The following is a 13774-nucleotide window of genomic DNA, read 5'->3' on the forward strand; positions in this document are numbered from 1 at the left end:
TACAACTATAATACCCACCTGCTGAAGTGAAGAAACAGATTGACAGAGCCAGAAGAGTACCCAGAAGTTACCTACTACAGGGCAGGCCCAACAAAGAAAATAACAGAACGCCACTAGCCATCACCTTCAGCCCCCAACTAAAACCTCTCCAACGCATCATCGAGGATCTGCAACCTATCCTGAAGGATGAGCTTGGCAATTCTTCAACAAAAAAACTTTAAAAACAGACTCCAACGAGAGACTGCTGAATTCGAATTAATTTGCAAACTGGATACAATTAACTTAGGCTTGAATAAAGACTGGGAGTGGATGTGTCATTACACAAAGTAAAACTATTTCCCCATATTTATTCACATACACCCCCCCACACACTGTTCCTCACACATTCTTGTCAACTGCTGAAAATGGCCCACCTTGATTATCACTACAAAAGCCCCCTCCCACCCCCGCGCTTTCCTGCTGGTAATAGCTCACCTTACCTGATCACTCTTGTTACAGTGTGTACAGTAACACCCATTGTTTCATGTTCTCTGTGTATATAAAATCTCCCCACTGTATTTTCCACTGCATGCATCCGATGAAGTGAGCTGTAGCTCACGAAACCTTATGCTCAAATAAATTTGTTAGTCTCTAAGATGCCACAAGTACTCTTTTTTTCTTTTTGGGAAACATACTAACACGGCTGCTACTCTGAAACTAGTTCTTAAGGTAATTTTGTTATATAGTTAGATAAATAGTGGGTTGGTATCCAACTGTATAATCTACTAATCTTATTCAAAGTAATATACAGTGTGGAAGTTTCCAATATAATTAGCATGTGTACTTGCATACTAATGACTTCATTCAAATTACCAAATGGTCTGTACGCAGAAGAGAAAAACAGAGATTTGCTCTAGTTTCTCCAGAAATGTAGAATGGTAAGAACATAATTTTTTAACTTCACCAACATTTCTTTTCAGGCAACATTATTTGGGTTGGTTAGATGACATGGATCAGTCGAAACTGCACTGTCATAAGTGCTAAATCCATGTGTTAAAATGTTTATACAGCAGGTAAAATGGGTAAATAAAGTGGGGCTCCTAAATCCATATTTAGGTTCCAATCCTGCAGACACTTGTGTGTGTTCAACTTTACACATATGCATAGACTTTATGGTTTGAAGGGACCACTATGATCATCTAGTCTGATCTCCTGCACATTGCAGGCCAGAGAACCTCACTCACCCACTCCTGTAACAGACCCATAACCTCTAGCTGAGATACTGAAGTCCTCAGATCATGGTTTAAAAATATCAAGTTACCAAAAATCCACCATTTATACTAGTTTAAACCTGCCCCAGGCTGCAGAGGAAGACGAAAAGCCCTCAGGGTCTCTGCCAATCTGACCTGGAGGAAAATGCCTTCCCAACTCCAAATATGGAGATCAGTTAGACCCTGAGCCTGTGGGCAAGACCCACCAGCCAGACACCTGGGAAAGAATTCTCTGTAGTAACTCGGAGTCCTCCCCATCTAGTGTCCCATCACCGGCCGCTGGAGATATTTGCTGCTAGATGTTGCAGATTGGCTACCTGCCATTGTAGGCAGTCTCATCATACCATCCTCTCCATAAACTTATCCAGTTCAGGCTTGAAGCCAGTTAGGTGTTTTGCCCCCCACTGCTCCCCTTATAAGGCTGTTTCTGAAATTCACTCCTCTGATGGTTAGAGACCTTGATCTTAATTTCAGACCTAAACTTGTTGATGGCCATTGACTTCAGTGGCACTGTGCATGTAAAATTAAACAGATGGTTGCAGGATTGAGGCCTTAAGCTCCTAAAAGGATGAAATCCGGGCCCCATTGAGGTCGGGGTTTCATCCCCAAGTCCTGAATAACTTTCGTTGACATCAGAGAGAGCTGAGGATGCTCAGCAGTACTGGAAATCAGGCTGAACTTATTTAGAAGCCTACAGCCCTCATTCAGGAAAGCATTTAAGCATATAGTTAAGTTCCTCACTATGTAGGACATCACTTAAGTGCTGTCCTGAATGGGCCTCTTTAGGCCACATTTAGGCCTAAATGTGGACTGAAGACCTAACGTTAAGCCGTCTGTCTGTCTTATTAAAATCTTGGCTGAAAAGCCTCATCCTGTTGCTAGAACCACAAATTAAATTTGTTTTCTTCTTTTCATTTTTAGGCTAACAATGGTAGCTCAGAACTCCAGGAAATCATGAGACGACGACAAGAAAAAATTAGTGCAGCGGCCTCAGATTCAGGAGTGGAATCTTTTGATGAGGGAAGTAGTCACTGAATGTCTTTTCCTTTTAATCCCATTGTCCTTGGCATTATTCCATCAAGCTTTGTTTTAGGAAGCAATGAAGGGGAATGTCTGATTTATTATTATTATTTTGTAGACATAACTTGTTGCCATAAAGAAACCATGCAACTGGACTTGACAGAAGTACCCACTGCTGGACGTTCTTGGCACTCGAGAAAACCCTTACATCCAAACATGAGTTTTAGCCTTGTGGAATTAACCATTTCATGCTCTTTGTGGATAATCAGAAACACATTGCTGCTTTTGATTTATTCCAGTGAAGTTGAGCCAGTAGTAAGACATACTTGGACCTTCAGTAATATGAGTTTAAATTCCTTCTGCCGCTGTAGTCTGTGATTCATTCCTTTTGTCTCACGCTCTGGACAGCAGGATGTTCAGATTTATTGGAAAGTTCTTGATGCCAGCAATCAAAGATGAAATGTTTAGAATGCAAACAGCAACTCAAGCCTTTGGAACATAGGCTGAATTTTTCTTGTACCTCTTGCAAGGCGTTTTATTACTAAAGAAGCTGTTGATAGCAAGAGCATATATTCTGTACTTTGATTTTATTTCTGTTTCACTGGTTATGAACCATACTATTACACAGCAAGGAATAACTAGAAAACATTAACACACAAATCAGCTTACAAAGGTGGTTAGACCTGCTTTTGATAGCCATAACGGTATTCACAGTATCTTTTTTTTTTTTTAATAGACCTGCATTTTTGTTGGTAACTTAACTAGTCAAAAGGAAAATGTAATCTAGACTCTTTTTTGTGTTGATCCTAAATGACCAGTTTTCTGTATGTAAAAAAAAAAAAGTTCATTTATAAATTTAATCTTTTGAAATATTATTAATTCCAGGGGGGGGACACTTTCCAGCAAATGTTATTTTTGGAAACACAATTTTTGTCACAAAGTGTTCTATTGTTTCACATGTATAAAGACTGACACGTCATTTAGAAAGATTTCATCATCTAGTTTCATTAATTTTCATAGTGCCTTTTTCACATGATTCAGCTGAAAGTCTGCAATAAACAGTGTTTGATGTATGTTAAATAGTTGTATCTTTGTTACAAAGAAGGGCTAGCAAACATTCCTGATTTTGTCCTTAGAGTATGCTCTTTATATACATACTAGAAAAAAGACTTTTGTAATCAGTGCTCCATTTTTCATAACATGAAAATCCCACATCTTAATAATGCCACTCATCCCAAAGCACCTTATAAATGCTTTTGCTGTGTGTGTATTAAATGTAAATAGTGTCTATGCTTGTCGCTCAAATGCAGTCCTCTTCAAGAACGGAGAACACAAGCTTTAAGACAGGCAGTGAAGAATCCTGTATTGAATTTAAAACTCATACAGCCACAGTTTGACCCAATTATGGGTTTATACAGTATTGTGTGTCTCCCCCCCGACACACACACACTTTGTGCATGTGGGGGGGTGGGGAATGGCCCTGAATGGATGCACAAACTATTTTATGTAGGCAAAGTCTTTGACATTTAGCATTATAGCATAGAACTAGCATCCTGCCTTAGCATGATGGGTCACCATTACAGGGTCTTTAAACAAAAACTCTTGTGTGTTTTTAACTCAACACACTGATGGTACCTCATTCTTCTACAGTAGTGCAGGTTTCCTGGTCTTTGTCCAAGAAGTGTCGTCCTATTGTAGGTGTTCTCTGGTGGGCAGTGAATGACTGACAAAATACTATTGCACCTTGCTTTATTTTACATCAAACATAGAGCTTCCAGCAGATGAGTAGTAAAATTTTAGGTAGGTCTTTGGGAACTGAAAGAATGCTTACTACTGTAAAATGGCACACAACAGTTATATCCTCCTCTTTGATGGCAGTCACAAGTTTACATTCAGTTTTCATATCCTTCCTCAGGTTATTTGATCACTTATGGGCCGATTCACTTTTTGACCAAAAGGAAATGCCCACTGTGAGATAGCGGGAACACTGTTCTAGGTGCAAAGTGTATGGCTACCCTACAATCAAGCAGCTGGCCTGCGGGCTGTACAATTGCAGTATAGATGTTTGGCTTCAGGCTAGAGCCCTCACCTCCTCAGGGTCTCAGAGCCCAATGTCCAGTCACAGCCTGAACATCTATACTGCAACTTTATAGCCCAAGTGAGCTGACGTGGCCCAGCTGTGTGTGTTAGTGCAGTACGGACATACCCTGAGGGACTGTGAAGGTACCTCTCTGAGAAGACAGGAATAAGCTGCATAATCCTCCTTTTACTATGGTGGCTGCTCACTGGTTGGAAGGAGGCCACATAAATGATGTCTATGGAAATACTTGAGGAAAGTATCATCCTCATGCTGTTTAGGGGGCCAGAAATAAGCAAACTGAATAGCTGATACCCACACAATTGCATGGCTATGCTAAATTAAAGTGGCCATGTGTTCTCTGCATAGCAGACTGTGAAAGCTGGGTAGCATTTATCTGCTTTTGCTAAAATTACTCTGAAGGTGTAAAAGTTCTCTGGGGACTTGCCCATTTAACAGCTGGCTGTCACTTTTGCGCTCGGGAGAGCAAGGCAAAAGAAAACCACTTTGAAACTTCACGGTGAGTTTATAGTGTTCATATGGGGAAAGAGGTTACCCAGTGTTTCTCAGTTGAAATGTTAAACAGCACTTGGCTCAGGCAAAGTGGTGATTTATAACAAATTTGTGCTTTGGAGAATTTAGATTCCAGACTTTAATTTTAGGGGCAAATCCTAGATGCAGGCTGCACAGTAGCAGTGTACACTGAAAACACTGATTTGTTAGACACAGAGCTCACGGCAGCAAAGCACTTAAGCACATGCTTTAAAGTTAAGGAGGTTGCTTTGCTGACCAGGGATGACCTTAGGTACATGCTTTAAGGACTTTTCTGGATTGAGGGCTCAGCCCTTTAAAGATGAGAGGAAGGAAGCCAAGAAAAACCAACAGGATTGGTGTAAGTATTTGTCAACAGGCAGCCCTGTATTTGGAGGAGTTCTTTTGTGAGCAATGAAGACAAATTGTCATTTCAAAGGGATGTTTGTAAACAAGTGACTGGTTTTCAACTTACCTGCGTGCATTGTAGCTTGTGTGTGTAAAGCCTTGTTGAAACAAGTAGCTCTGGACTTTGCCCAGGAGTAAGGCCAACGTAAGAGGAACAGGTTGATAAAGGTAATTTGCCAGAGCAATATTTTCAAGGTTGCTATTGAACAGTTGATTGAAACTTCCTGTGCCTGCTGAGTTTGAACAAGGGGAGCAAATCAGGCCCATGTTTCCCAGGGGCATGCTTGTTCGTGCACTGCGTACACAAAGTAGGGTGATATGTATATACATGAGGAAGGCCCCAGCATGTCTCTGTTTAAGTTATCAAGTATGTATTTGCATGCTTATGGGTGCTCAATGTTCTTTGAGCCCGTATGTTCATTAATTTCTCCCTCTAAAACAATCTCCCTTCATATGAGCCCAATTCTATGCATGGGTAATAGTAGTTCTCCTGCTGCAGCAGTACCACATAAGTGGAGCATCAGCATTAGCAGCCATTGTGTTTCTGTTTCTCAGGAGCAGTGTGGCGGCTGACAAAGAAAACCGATAAAACCTACAGTTCCTTAGCTTCTGCTGTCCGTCGGAATGTGGGCCAGAAGAACTTGACTAGATCTATATCACAACATTTGTAGAAACAACAGAGAAGCTGCCCAAAGTAACAACTGTAGGTTCGGTGAATGAGATACAGCTTGTTTTCACACAGGCTCCTTTCAAATGTCTATCGGAGGGACTGTTAAGGCTTACTGGAGTAGGTGGGTTGACTGATTTCGGAAAGGAGGTCAAACACAACATCAGGAGTTTGATGAATGGTGCTTCAAGGGCAAATAGTTTTGTAGTATATACAGTGATGATCTGAAATGAAATTTAGTAACTTTGAACCTACTGTTCCTTTCTTAATTAAAAACTGGGGAAATGCCATAGGGACGCAAGCCAAAAGTCAGCACATGCACGTAGTCTTAGAAGCTACCACAAATTTCTGCCTTAGGAGAAAACCATGACAACTTCATCACTGCTGTAAGTAGTGTGGCGAGGTTAAGGAATTGTTTCCCACCCGTACACCCCCTTAGGCTGGGACATCACTGTGCTAGCAGGTACAGTACTATCTGTGTTTAGTATGGCTCACAGCTCCCTTTCTGGTTCTGGAACACAGCCAATCAATTTATGACACTTAGGTCGGGCACAGAACACCTGGGAAGTACAGCACTGTCAGTGTAGATCACCTACCTCAGTACTGGAGTGATCTGAACCCAAATCAAACCATTCACCAGCTTTCAATATACCACTGCATTTTTTAGATAGACTTTCAAACCTGCAATGAGTTGAGAGTTGCCCCAAGGTTGATTTAGGAGAGGAACCCAAACCACATTGGTTTTGCTTTGACTGAAATATTAAGTTGAACGCATGTGAGCTCACAAGGTTTTGAACCAAAATCAAAAAGTTTTAAACATACAATTGATGACAATATAATGAGCTCTGTGAAAGGTGATAATACCTCCAAATGTATTAGTTGTCTGGTAGCTGTATTTGGCTCATATCTTCAGAGTTTGAATTGACTATTTCAAACTCTGCAAGCTTTATATTCATCACGTGACACTGCTAGAAGTGAGACTGCCCTTAACAAGTCATAATAGGCCCATCCCTTGAGCTGTGGCAGGCTCCTGTTCCCTGGAGGGAGGGAAAGAACCTTCTACCCCCCGCTCAACTCCAGAAATTACACGAGAGAACATTTTTAGAAACAGGGAATGCAGTATGCCCTGCAGGGAAGATAGCTGGACATGGCTCCCCTCAGTGTGGTAGCTGAACACCTGCCTTTCTCAGATTCACCTCAGTGAGGCCAGGGTGCCTGATAATGGAACAGCCTTTGAGGTTTAGAGGGAAGAACAAAGGATCAGGAGCCTCCATAATGTCTACCACCATCTTGTGTGTAACAGAAATGGGAGGCAGCCTGTAGGAAGACGACCAAAAAGAAAATATCATCATGTCACCCTTTTAACCTAAATACCATTTTGGCTTTTATATAAATGTCTGGTGTGGCGCCTGTACCATTTGCAGAAATGGTGGTGGTTGGTTACCTATGTTTAATTATGGCGTGTAGGCTACAGTCATACCATATCCAGTCTGTGTCGTGTTATAACATCCATCTTTGCTGTGATGGTTTAGAACTAATTAACCTCTGTTTCAAAAGGGCCAATCAGCGAGCAATGGACAGTGACAGCACACAAATAAATAAAACATACACAAGGTTTTCTTTGACCAGTGTAATTTGTGCCATTCAAGCTCACACAGCTCTGGCCCCAAGCTCAAAGTCTATTCTACAACCTCAAATAAGCTAGGCCTAAAACAGATACTTCATACACATTACTGCTCTGATTGAAACTTATAACACTTCCAACAGAATGAAATCAACACACTTGTTTTCCTTCATTGATTGTAAAGCAATGCCTATGCTTCTATGGCCAGTGTGTATGGTGTATAGCCGTATAACGAAACCACTACACTGATGATCTACTTCTAAATATGCATGGACCATAACTCTAGTTTACAGGATGTTCATCCTACTCAACTTTAGAGAGGAGCCTGAACCAAAACCCCAGTGCCAAACACCCCTGTACTTTGTGGCAGAGTGGAAGCTGCAATCCAAACCTGGACCTTAATTTTGATGCCAGCCCCATCTCCAATGTGGCAGCTGAAAATCCTAGATCCAAGTATTGGGCGTTTGAACTTCAGATATGACAGTTGCAGATTAGGTCCAGGCCCATGCCCATGCTGGAAGGAATCAACCAGCCATTAAGCTGTTCATGTCTCCTCCTGAACAAAGAACTTTGTGTACCTGTGGATATATAAATTAATAAGACAGGTAGTACATCCTAGGTAAGCACAGGAAGGCTTGAAATACATACAGAAATAGAGACTGTGGCAAGGGCTGCAGGGCTCTGGGGCTTTTCGTCCTAGTTTACAATTCTGAATTCTACTTAGGTGAGGAGAGACGACGGTCTGCTGGGTGGCCTTCATGCAGTAGCCACCCTAGAGAAAATGGCACCCTTGTTGTCATTTGTGGCACAGAGGTGAGCCCTTCAGCTCAGGGTTGAGGCACATTGGTGGGGCAGTAGAAGAAGCTTGCATGGTTGTAGCCTGAGCAGTTACCAGTTCTGTCCATGAAGACAGGATTTCAGTCTCCAGGACTATCAAGCTGGCCTCTTGCACCAGCACTAAATACCCAATTAAAAAAAAATATGGGGGTTACATTCCAGCTCTTAACTGAGTGGCATCACCATACAAGTGATACAGAAGTGGAGACTGAACTAACTTGTTGGTGCATAGAGGTGATCCCTCCATGACAGGACAGAGAGACATAGGTAGGAAATATGGGGGGAAAGTAGAGCTGCTGCCACCCAGTCAGTGATCAGAGGGTGTAGCTTTCAGTGGGTCTGGAACCCTTTCGCAAGTACCCAATTTACTTTTGGAGAGGGGAATAGAGCTATGCCAATATAGCATCAAAAAAGATTATCTTAAATTCTCGGGCTGTGGTGCACAGACACGAGGGTAGAGCGATCCAGGTGGGAAAAGCAGCAGCCTTGCTCAGTGTCATTTTCACAGGTAAGCAATCCAATGTGTTTACTTTCAGTTTTTGTTTACATTGAGTACCATTGCCTCTAACGTCCAATGAGCTGACACAAAGTAACAGGTTACAAAAATGCCATCGACATCCACTCTGAAAGCATCCATGTCACAATACACAACGATGTACCGGAATTATACAAAGCCAAAAAGAATATAACATATCTAATTATGCTGACTAGAAATAAAACTTGACAGCAAAAAAACCCAAACAACAAAAAACCCAACCCCAAAGTCCCTGCAGGAATCAGTACCGATGCTTTGACAACATCCTGGTAACGAACCCATAAAATTTCCGTAGCATGCCAAAACCCTCATTTCCACATCACCGTGAATTCCCAGCTCATCAGAGAGATGCTGCTGCATTCATTACAGCAATTATTTTTTTCTCAACATGAATCAGCTTCTCATTTTTACACAGGGCGAATATATTTGAGAAGAACAAACAAATCAAGGGTATAGGCACCATAGACTGCTCAGACAGCTAAATGCTACCGCAAGAGAGCCTAAAGGTTCTCCAGCTCCAAACTCTTCTCCACTTTCAATAGCTTCAGTCTTAAAAAAAAAAAAAATTGTACCTGATCAGGGGCGTTACTGAAATGAGTAAAGAGAGGAACAATCCTGCTGTTTAATGAGGAGGATCACAATCAAGAACCAGACCAACAGAAGCTTTCTAATGTAGGTCTTCTACACTAGCCTTGAGCTATATTGTTTGGATTTCAGGAGTGTTACTAAAGCTCCCCAGGTACTGTATTCTCCCTATTCCACTGAAGCACAGAACCACTGTGCTGCCGTAAACAGAGTCAAATCAATATCCCATTTCCTCTTGACAAAATCCACAATCCTTCAGGTTTGTACATGCCTCGTATTCACGAATGAGGTATTATTAGATGCTAACAATGCCTGTTCTCTTATGGACTTCAGCACAGACCAGAAACACATGAAGAAAGCTCTTCTTCGTTCAGATACAACCATTTAAAAAATATTGCACTTCCTTTAACCTTAAGCCCAACCTGCACAGAAAAACTTAAACCAAACCAAACAAACCCTTCAGGAGTACTGTATTTTATGCACATATTATAGTATCTTTTCCGTCCTGTTGTTTTAGTTGAATTTGGTCCAGTATTTTAAAAATGTCCAAAATTAAACAGTCCGAAAGACACTGCAGGCTCTTTAAGGCTAAATCTCCCCCGTGCTTCTAAAATTTAAAGTATCTTTCTTTTATTGTCCGTATACTGCAAAGCAGCGGCCTTCCATGGCAAAACAGCTAGCAGTTCAATCAAACAAACAAAATCTGAAGCAAGGGAAGATGGGTGTACTTCATGGTCTCACCTGGAAGAAATCAAAGCAAATGGATCCTGTTTGAAAATGATACACAACATTAGCCATTTATTTTTAGTTTTACCTGAAGCTCTGTATAGGAAGGAAGGGAACAAAAAACCAGGACATACAGGTCAATATGTTGAAAACTCACAAGTGATATTGAGTGCAAAACTTGATAAACCTTACTTGGGCCTAATTTTCAGAAAGTGTTCAGCAATCCCCTTTTATAAATCAAGTTGGGCACCAAAAAATAGAGGCACCCAGAATCACTAGTCACTTTTCATAATATTGGCCACAGTTTCTATTCCTGGATTATTAATTATTTGTATGCATGTATGTTTGAGAGAATCTCAGCTTCTCCACCCCCCACCCCACTTCAGTTAGAAACACAATTTAAAGAAAAATATATTGGGGACAAAAGTCCAGCGGACCTGATGGGAGAAATGGAAGGAGAGAAAAAGGAACAATTTGTGGAATAGAGGGGAAAGCAGGGTCCAAAGTTTATATGATAAATTGTATAATCAAACACTTACATAGCACAGGCTAGCCATATATCTCAATGTGCTTTACAAAGTTAGCTCAATATCATTAACTCAGTTTTACCGATGGGCAAATTGAGGCACGCAGTTGCTAACTGATGTACCTAAGAATGCACGGTGAATCAATGGCAGCGCTGAGAATAGATCCCCAGCATTTTGAGTCCATGGACCATGCTGCCTGTCAGCAGGTTGACAACACATTTTGGTTTTGTAATTTTTTTGCCTGTTGCACTTAAATAAAAGTGTACTTAAGACATCTGTATTAATCGTTAAGTTGCTCAGTGTTAGTGCTGGTAGCAACTTCGGACTGCTTCCATAGCAGGTTCATAAATTCCTTAGCTTTTACTCTTGGAGTATATTTACTGGCAGCTGTCTCTGCAGCAGCCCCGGTGCTGGGATTGCCGTACAGGGAGGGGAGGGATTCAGTTGGCCCTGATAATTTGACACTTTGTAGATGACAAGTGAGTGAGTGATGACAACCCCTTATGACTTTTTGATTTTTAATTTCCTCTTAAACCTTAGGAAAGTGCAGCAACCTTATCAGGGCGATTTATGTGAAAAACCAGGAGAGGGTTTTATTCAGTTTTTTTTTTTTTTTTTAAATTAAATGATTGGTGAGCCAGAAAGGTCTAAAAATGCTAAGAAATGTGTGATTTATCATTCCATGCTAACGCAAACAGCTAAGGGGATTTCCCTCTCATTCTCTGCACACACTACCACCCCCACTGGGGCCCAGGGGGAAAAGGAGCGGGCAGGAGACCAGACTTGGAAAGCTTCAACCCTAAGGTAAAATTCTTGGAGTATGGGAAAAGGTATAATGAAGATTCTGCCGTAAAACATTAATTTCACCAGTTGCTACCAGGTGACTGGGATTATAAATCGTGAGCAGAACTGAAGGGGTGATGCTGTCATACGTACCACCTGGGATTCTGAACTAGGACTTGCTGACATTCTCATATATGACATCACTGATGCAGAATTGCTGTTTCTTCTTTAGCCACATCAATTGCACACACTGGTGAATAAAAATGTATTGTTCCTGGAAGCAAGACCAAACGTATATATTTTTGCACCTGGTATAGCTCGGTTAAACCTGGCCAATGAAGTAACATTGATAACAATAGTCTGCATACACATTCTTAAATAATATCTGTAGTCATTAATATTCTGGCTGCATATCTGTGTCCCCATTCAAGAAATTATAGTATACAACACCAATGGAAGCACAAAGCTCATCAGACCTGCCTGTGTCACTATTCTTGACTCTTATTAATTAACTGAATAATTAAGAGTCTGTAGTTGTGTTGACTGAATTTATGACACCTGAAGAATGGTGCGGTCTGCTAATGGGAATCATGAAGTATGTAAGGCAATAAAATGTATGAAGATATAAGAGAGGAAGGGGTTAGGTCTGATATTATTTGATACTAAAGTGCTCTTCTATCAATCAGACAAAGGTGTAACAAGATTCAAGGACTGGCAGTTGAAGCTAGATAAATTTGGACTGTAAATAAGGCACACATTTTTAACAGGGAGCGTTATCAACCTTTGGAACAATTTACCAAGGGTAGTGGGGCTTCTCCATCACTGCTCATTTTTAAATCAAGATTGGATTTTCCCCCTCTAAATGAGATGCTCTAGTTCAAACAGGAATGAATTCAGGGAAATGCTAAGGCCCGTGTTATAGAGCAGGTTAGACTAGATTATCACGGTGGTCCCTTCTGGCTTTACACTCTATAAATTATTAGCCCCCATACCCTTTTGGCTATTGTTTGGTCAGCTCTCACAAACTAAACAGTGTCAGTACTTGGAGGGGAGGCCTCCCGGGAAAATCCAGATACAAGCAGCAGCAGTGGTGATTCTGTAGGTGGCATGCCCACCTCCGGGCTGGTAATGCCCTGCTGTGGTAAGAGGGGGCTTTGTTGGCGAGATGGAAAACTGAGGTTATTACAAGATCCTTGGCACGGTTTGCAAGAATAGTTACGTTAACCTCACAGGGCTAGCCAATTTACAACTGGGCAATTATATTCTACCATCCTAGATTGCCCCTGCAATTGCAACCTGTCTCGTAGCTTTGGAGGGCACTGTTGAATAACTGCTACATTTCCCCTGGCCGTAGCTGCATTTTGGGGCGTGTGAAGCAATTCTTGTGTGTGTAATTTTGGAAGTACTTTAGTATATAGAGGAGCTTCTGTACAAAATCCTTATATTCTAATTGCTTGAAAATATATTATGCCCTTATATCATCATATTCCTTAGATTTAGGCAAATAAAAGCCATACTTGGTGCGTTTCTATGCATGTGTGTCTATAACTTGTGACTCGTCACAATAAACCGCTAAAAACTGATGGTTTCTGTTCATAGAGTGTTTGTTTAATAACTTATTTATTTATTGTGGGATTATCAACCACCAAATTACTTACACTATAAGAAGCTTGGGGCCAGGGCCATGTTTCATTGTATGTGTGTACAGTGTTAAGAACAATGTTGATCTTTAACTGGGACCTCTGAATAATAATTCATTTCACCTTGAATTCTAAACCTCATTCCAACGTAAATGGAGGCAAAACTTGATAAAACCATCAATCCTTCTCCAGGCCTTGTGCAGAAAGGGAACATTCACGCAAAACCTGGCACAGATGTCTAAGAGGTCTGAGATGGCTTTAAGCCACAACATTGGGGTTTGGATTTCATATTTCCTCCCCGAAGTTGTTCACACCCCGGGATTTGGTTCAGCTCCTTACAAATATGGGAACATCTACACACAGATATAAACCCTGCAGCATGGCTATGGCTGGTCTCCACCCTCCCAGGGTCCCAGAGCTTGGGCTCCAGCCTCACAGCCTGTATGTCTACACAGCAATTTTTCAACCCTGAAGCCCAAGCCCCATGAGCCCCAGTCAGCTGTGCGTTTTACATTCCCAGGTGCACACTCACACTTTATGAGGCCAGCTCAAAATTCAGATCTC

At 41.4% G+C, this 13774-nt stretch overlaps 2 protein-coding genes across 3 annotated transcripts in view; one reads left to right on the forward strand and one right to left on the reverse strand.

The window, feature by feature from the left end:
* Positions 1-2285, forward strand: part of EPS8 (EGFR pathway substrate 8, signaling adaptor) — a 64837-nt gene extending 62552 nt beyond the window's left edge. For both annotated transcript variants that reach the window (XM_077807488.1, XM_077807487.1), the window contains one exon: positions 2172-2285. In XM_077807488.1, coding sequence (XP_077663614.1) covers positions 2172-2285 — 114 coding nt within the window. The remainder of the gene's footprint in view (positions 1-2171) is intronic.
* A 7487-nt stretch (positions 2286-9772) lies between these two features.
* PTPRO (protein tyrosine phosphatase receptor type O) overlaps positions 9773-13774 on the reverse strand; it is a 213879-nt gene continuing 209877 nt past the window's right edge. Inside the window, exons 26-27 of the mRNA XM_077807489.1 lie at positions 11724-11844; positions 9773-10275 (exon numbers count right to left, since the gene is read on the reverse strand). Of these exons, the coding sequence (XP_077663615.1) occupies positions 11740-11844 (105 nt within the window). The 3' untranslated portion in view covers positions 9773-10275; positions 11724-11739. The remainder of the gene's footprint in view (positions 10276-11723; positions 11845-13774) is intronic.

This window comes from Eretmochelys imbricata, chromosome 1 (genome assembly GCF_965152235.1).
Source record: "Eretmochelys imbricata isolate rEreImb1 chromosome 1, rEreImb1.hap1, whole genome shotgun sequence".
NCBI lineage: Eukaryota > Metazoa > Chordata > Testudines > Cheloniidae > Eretmochelys > Eretmochelys imbricata.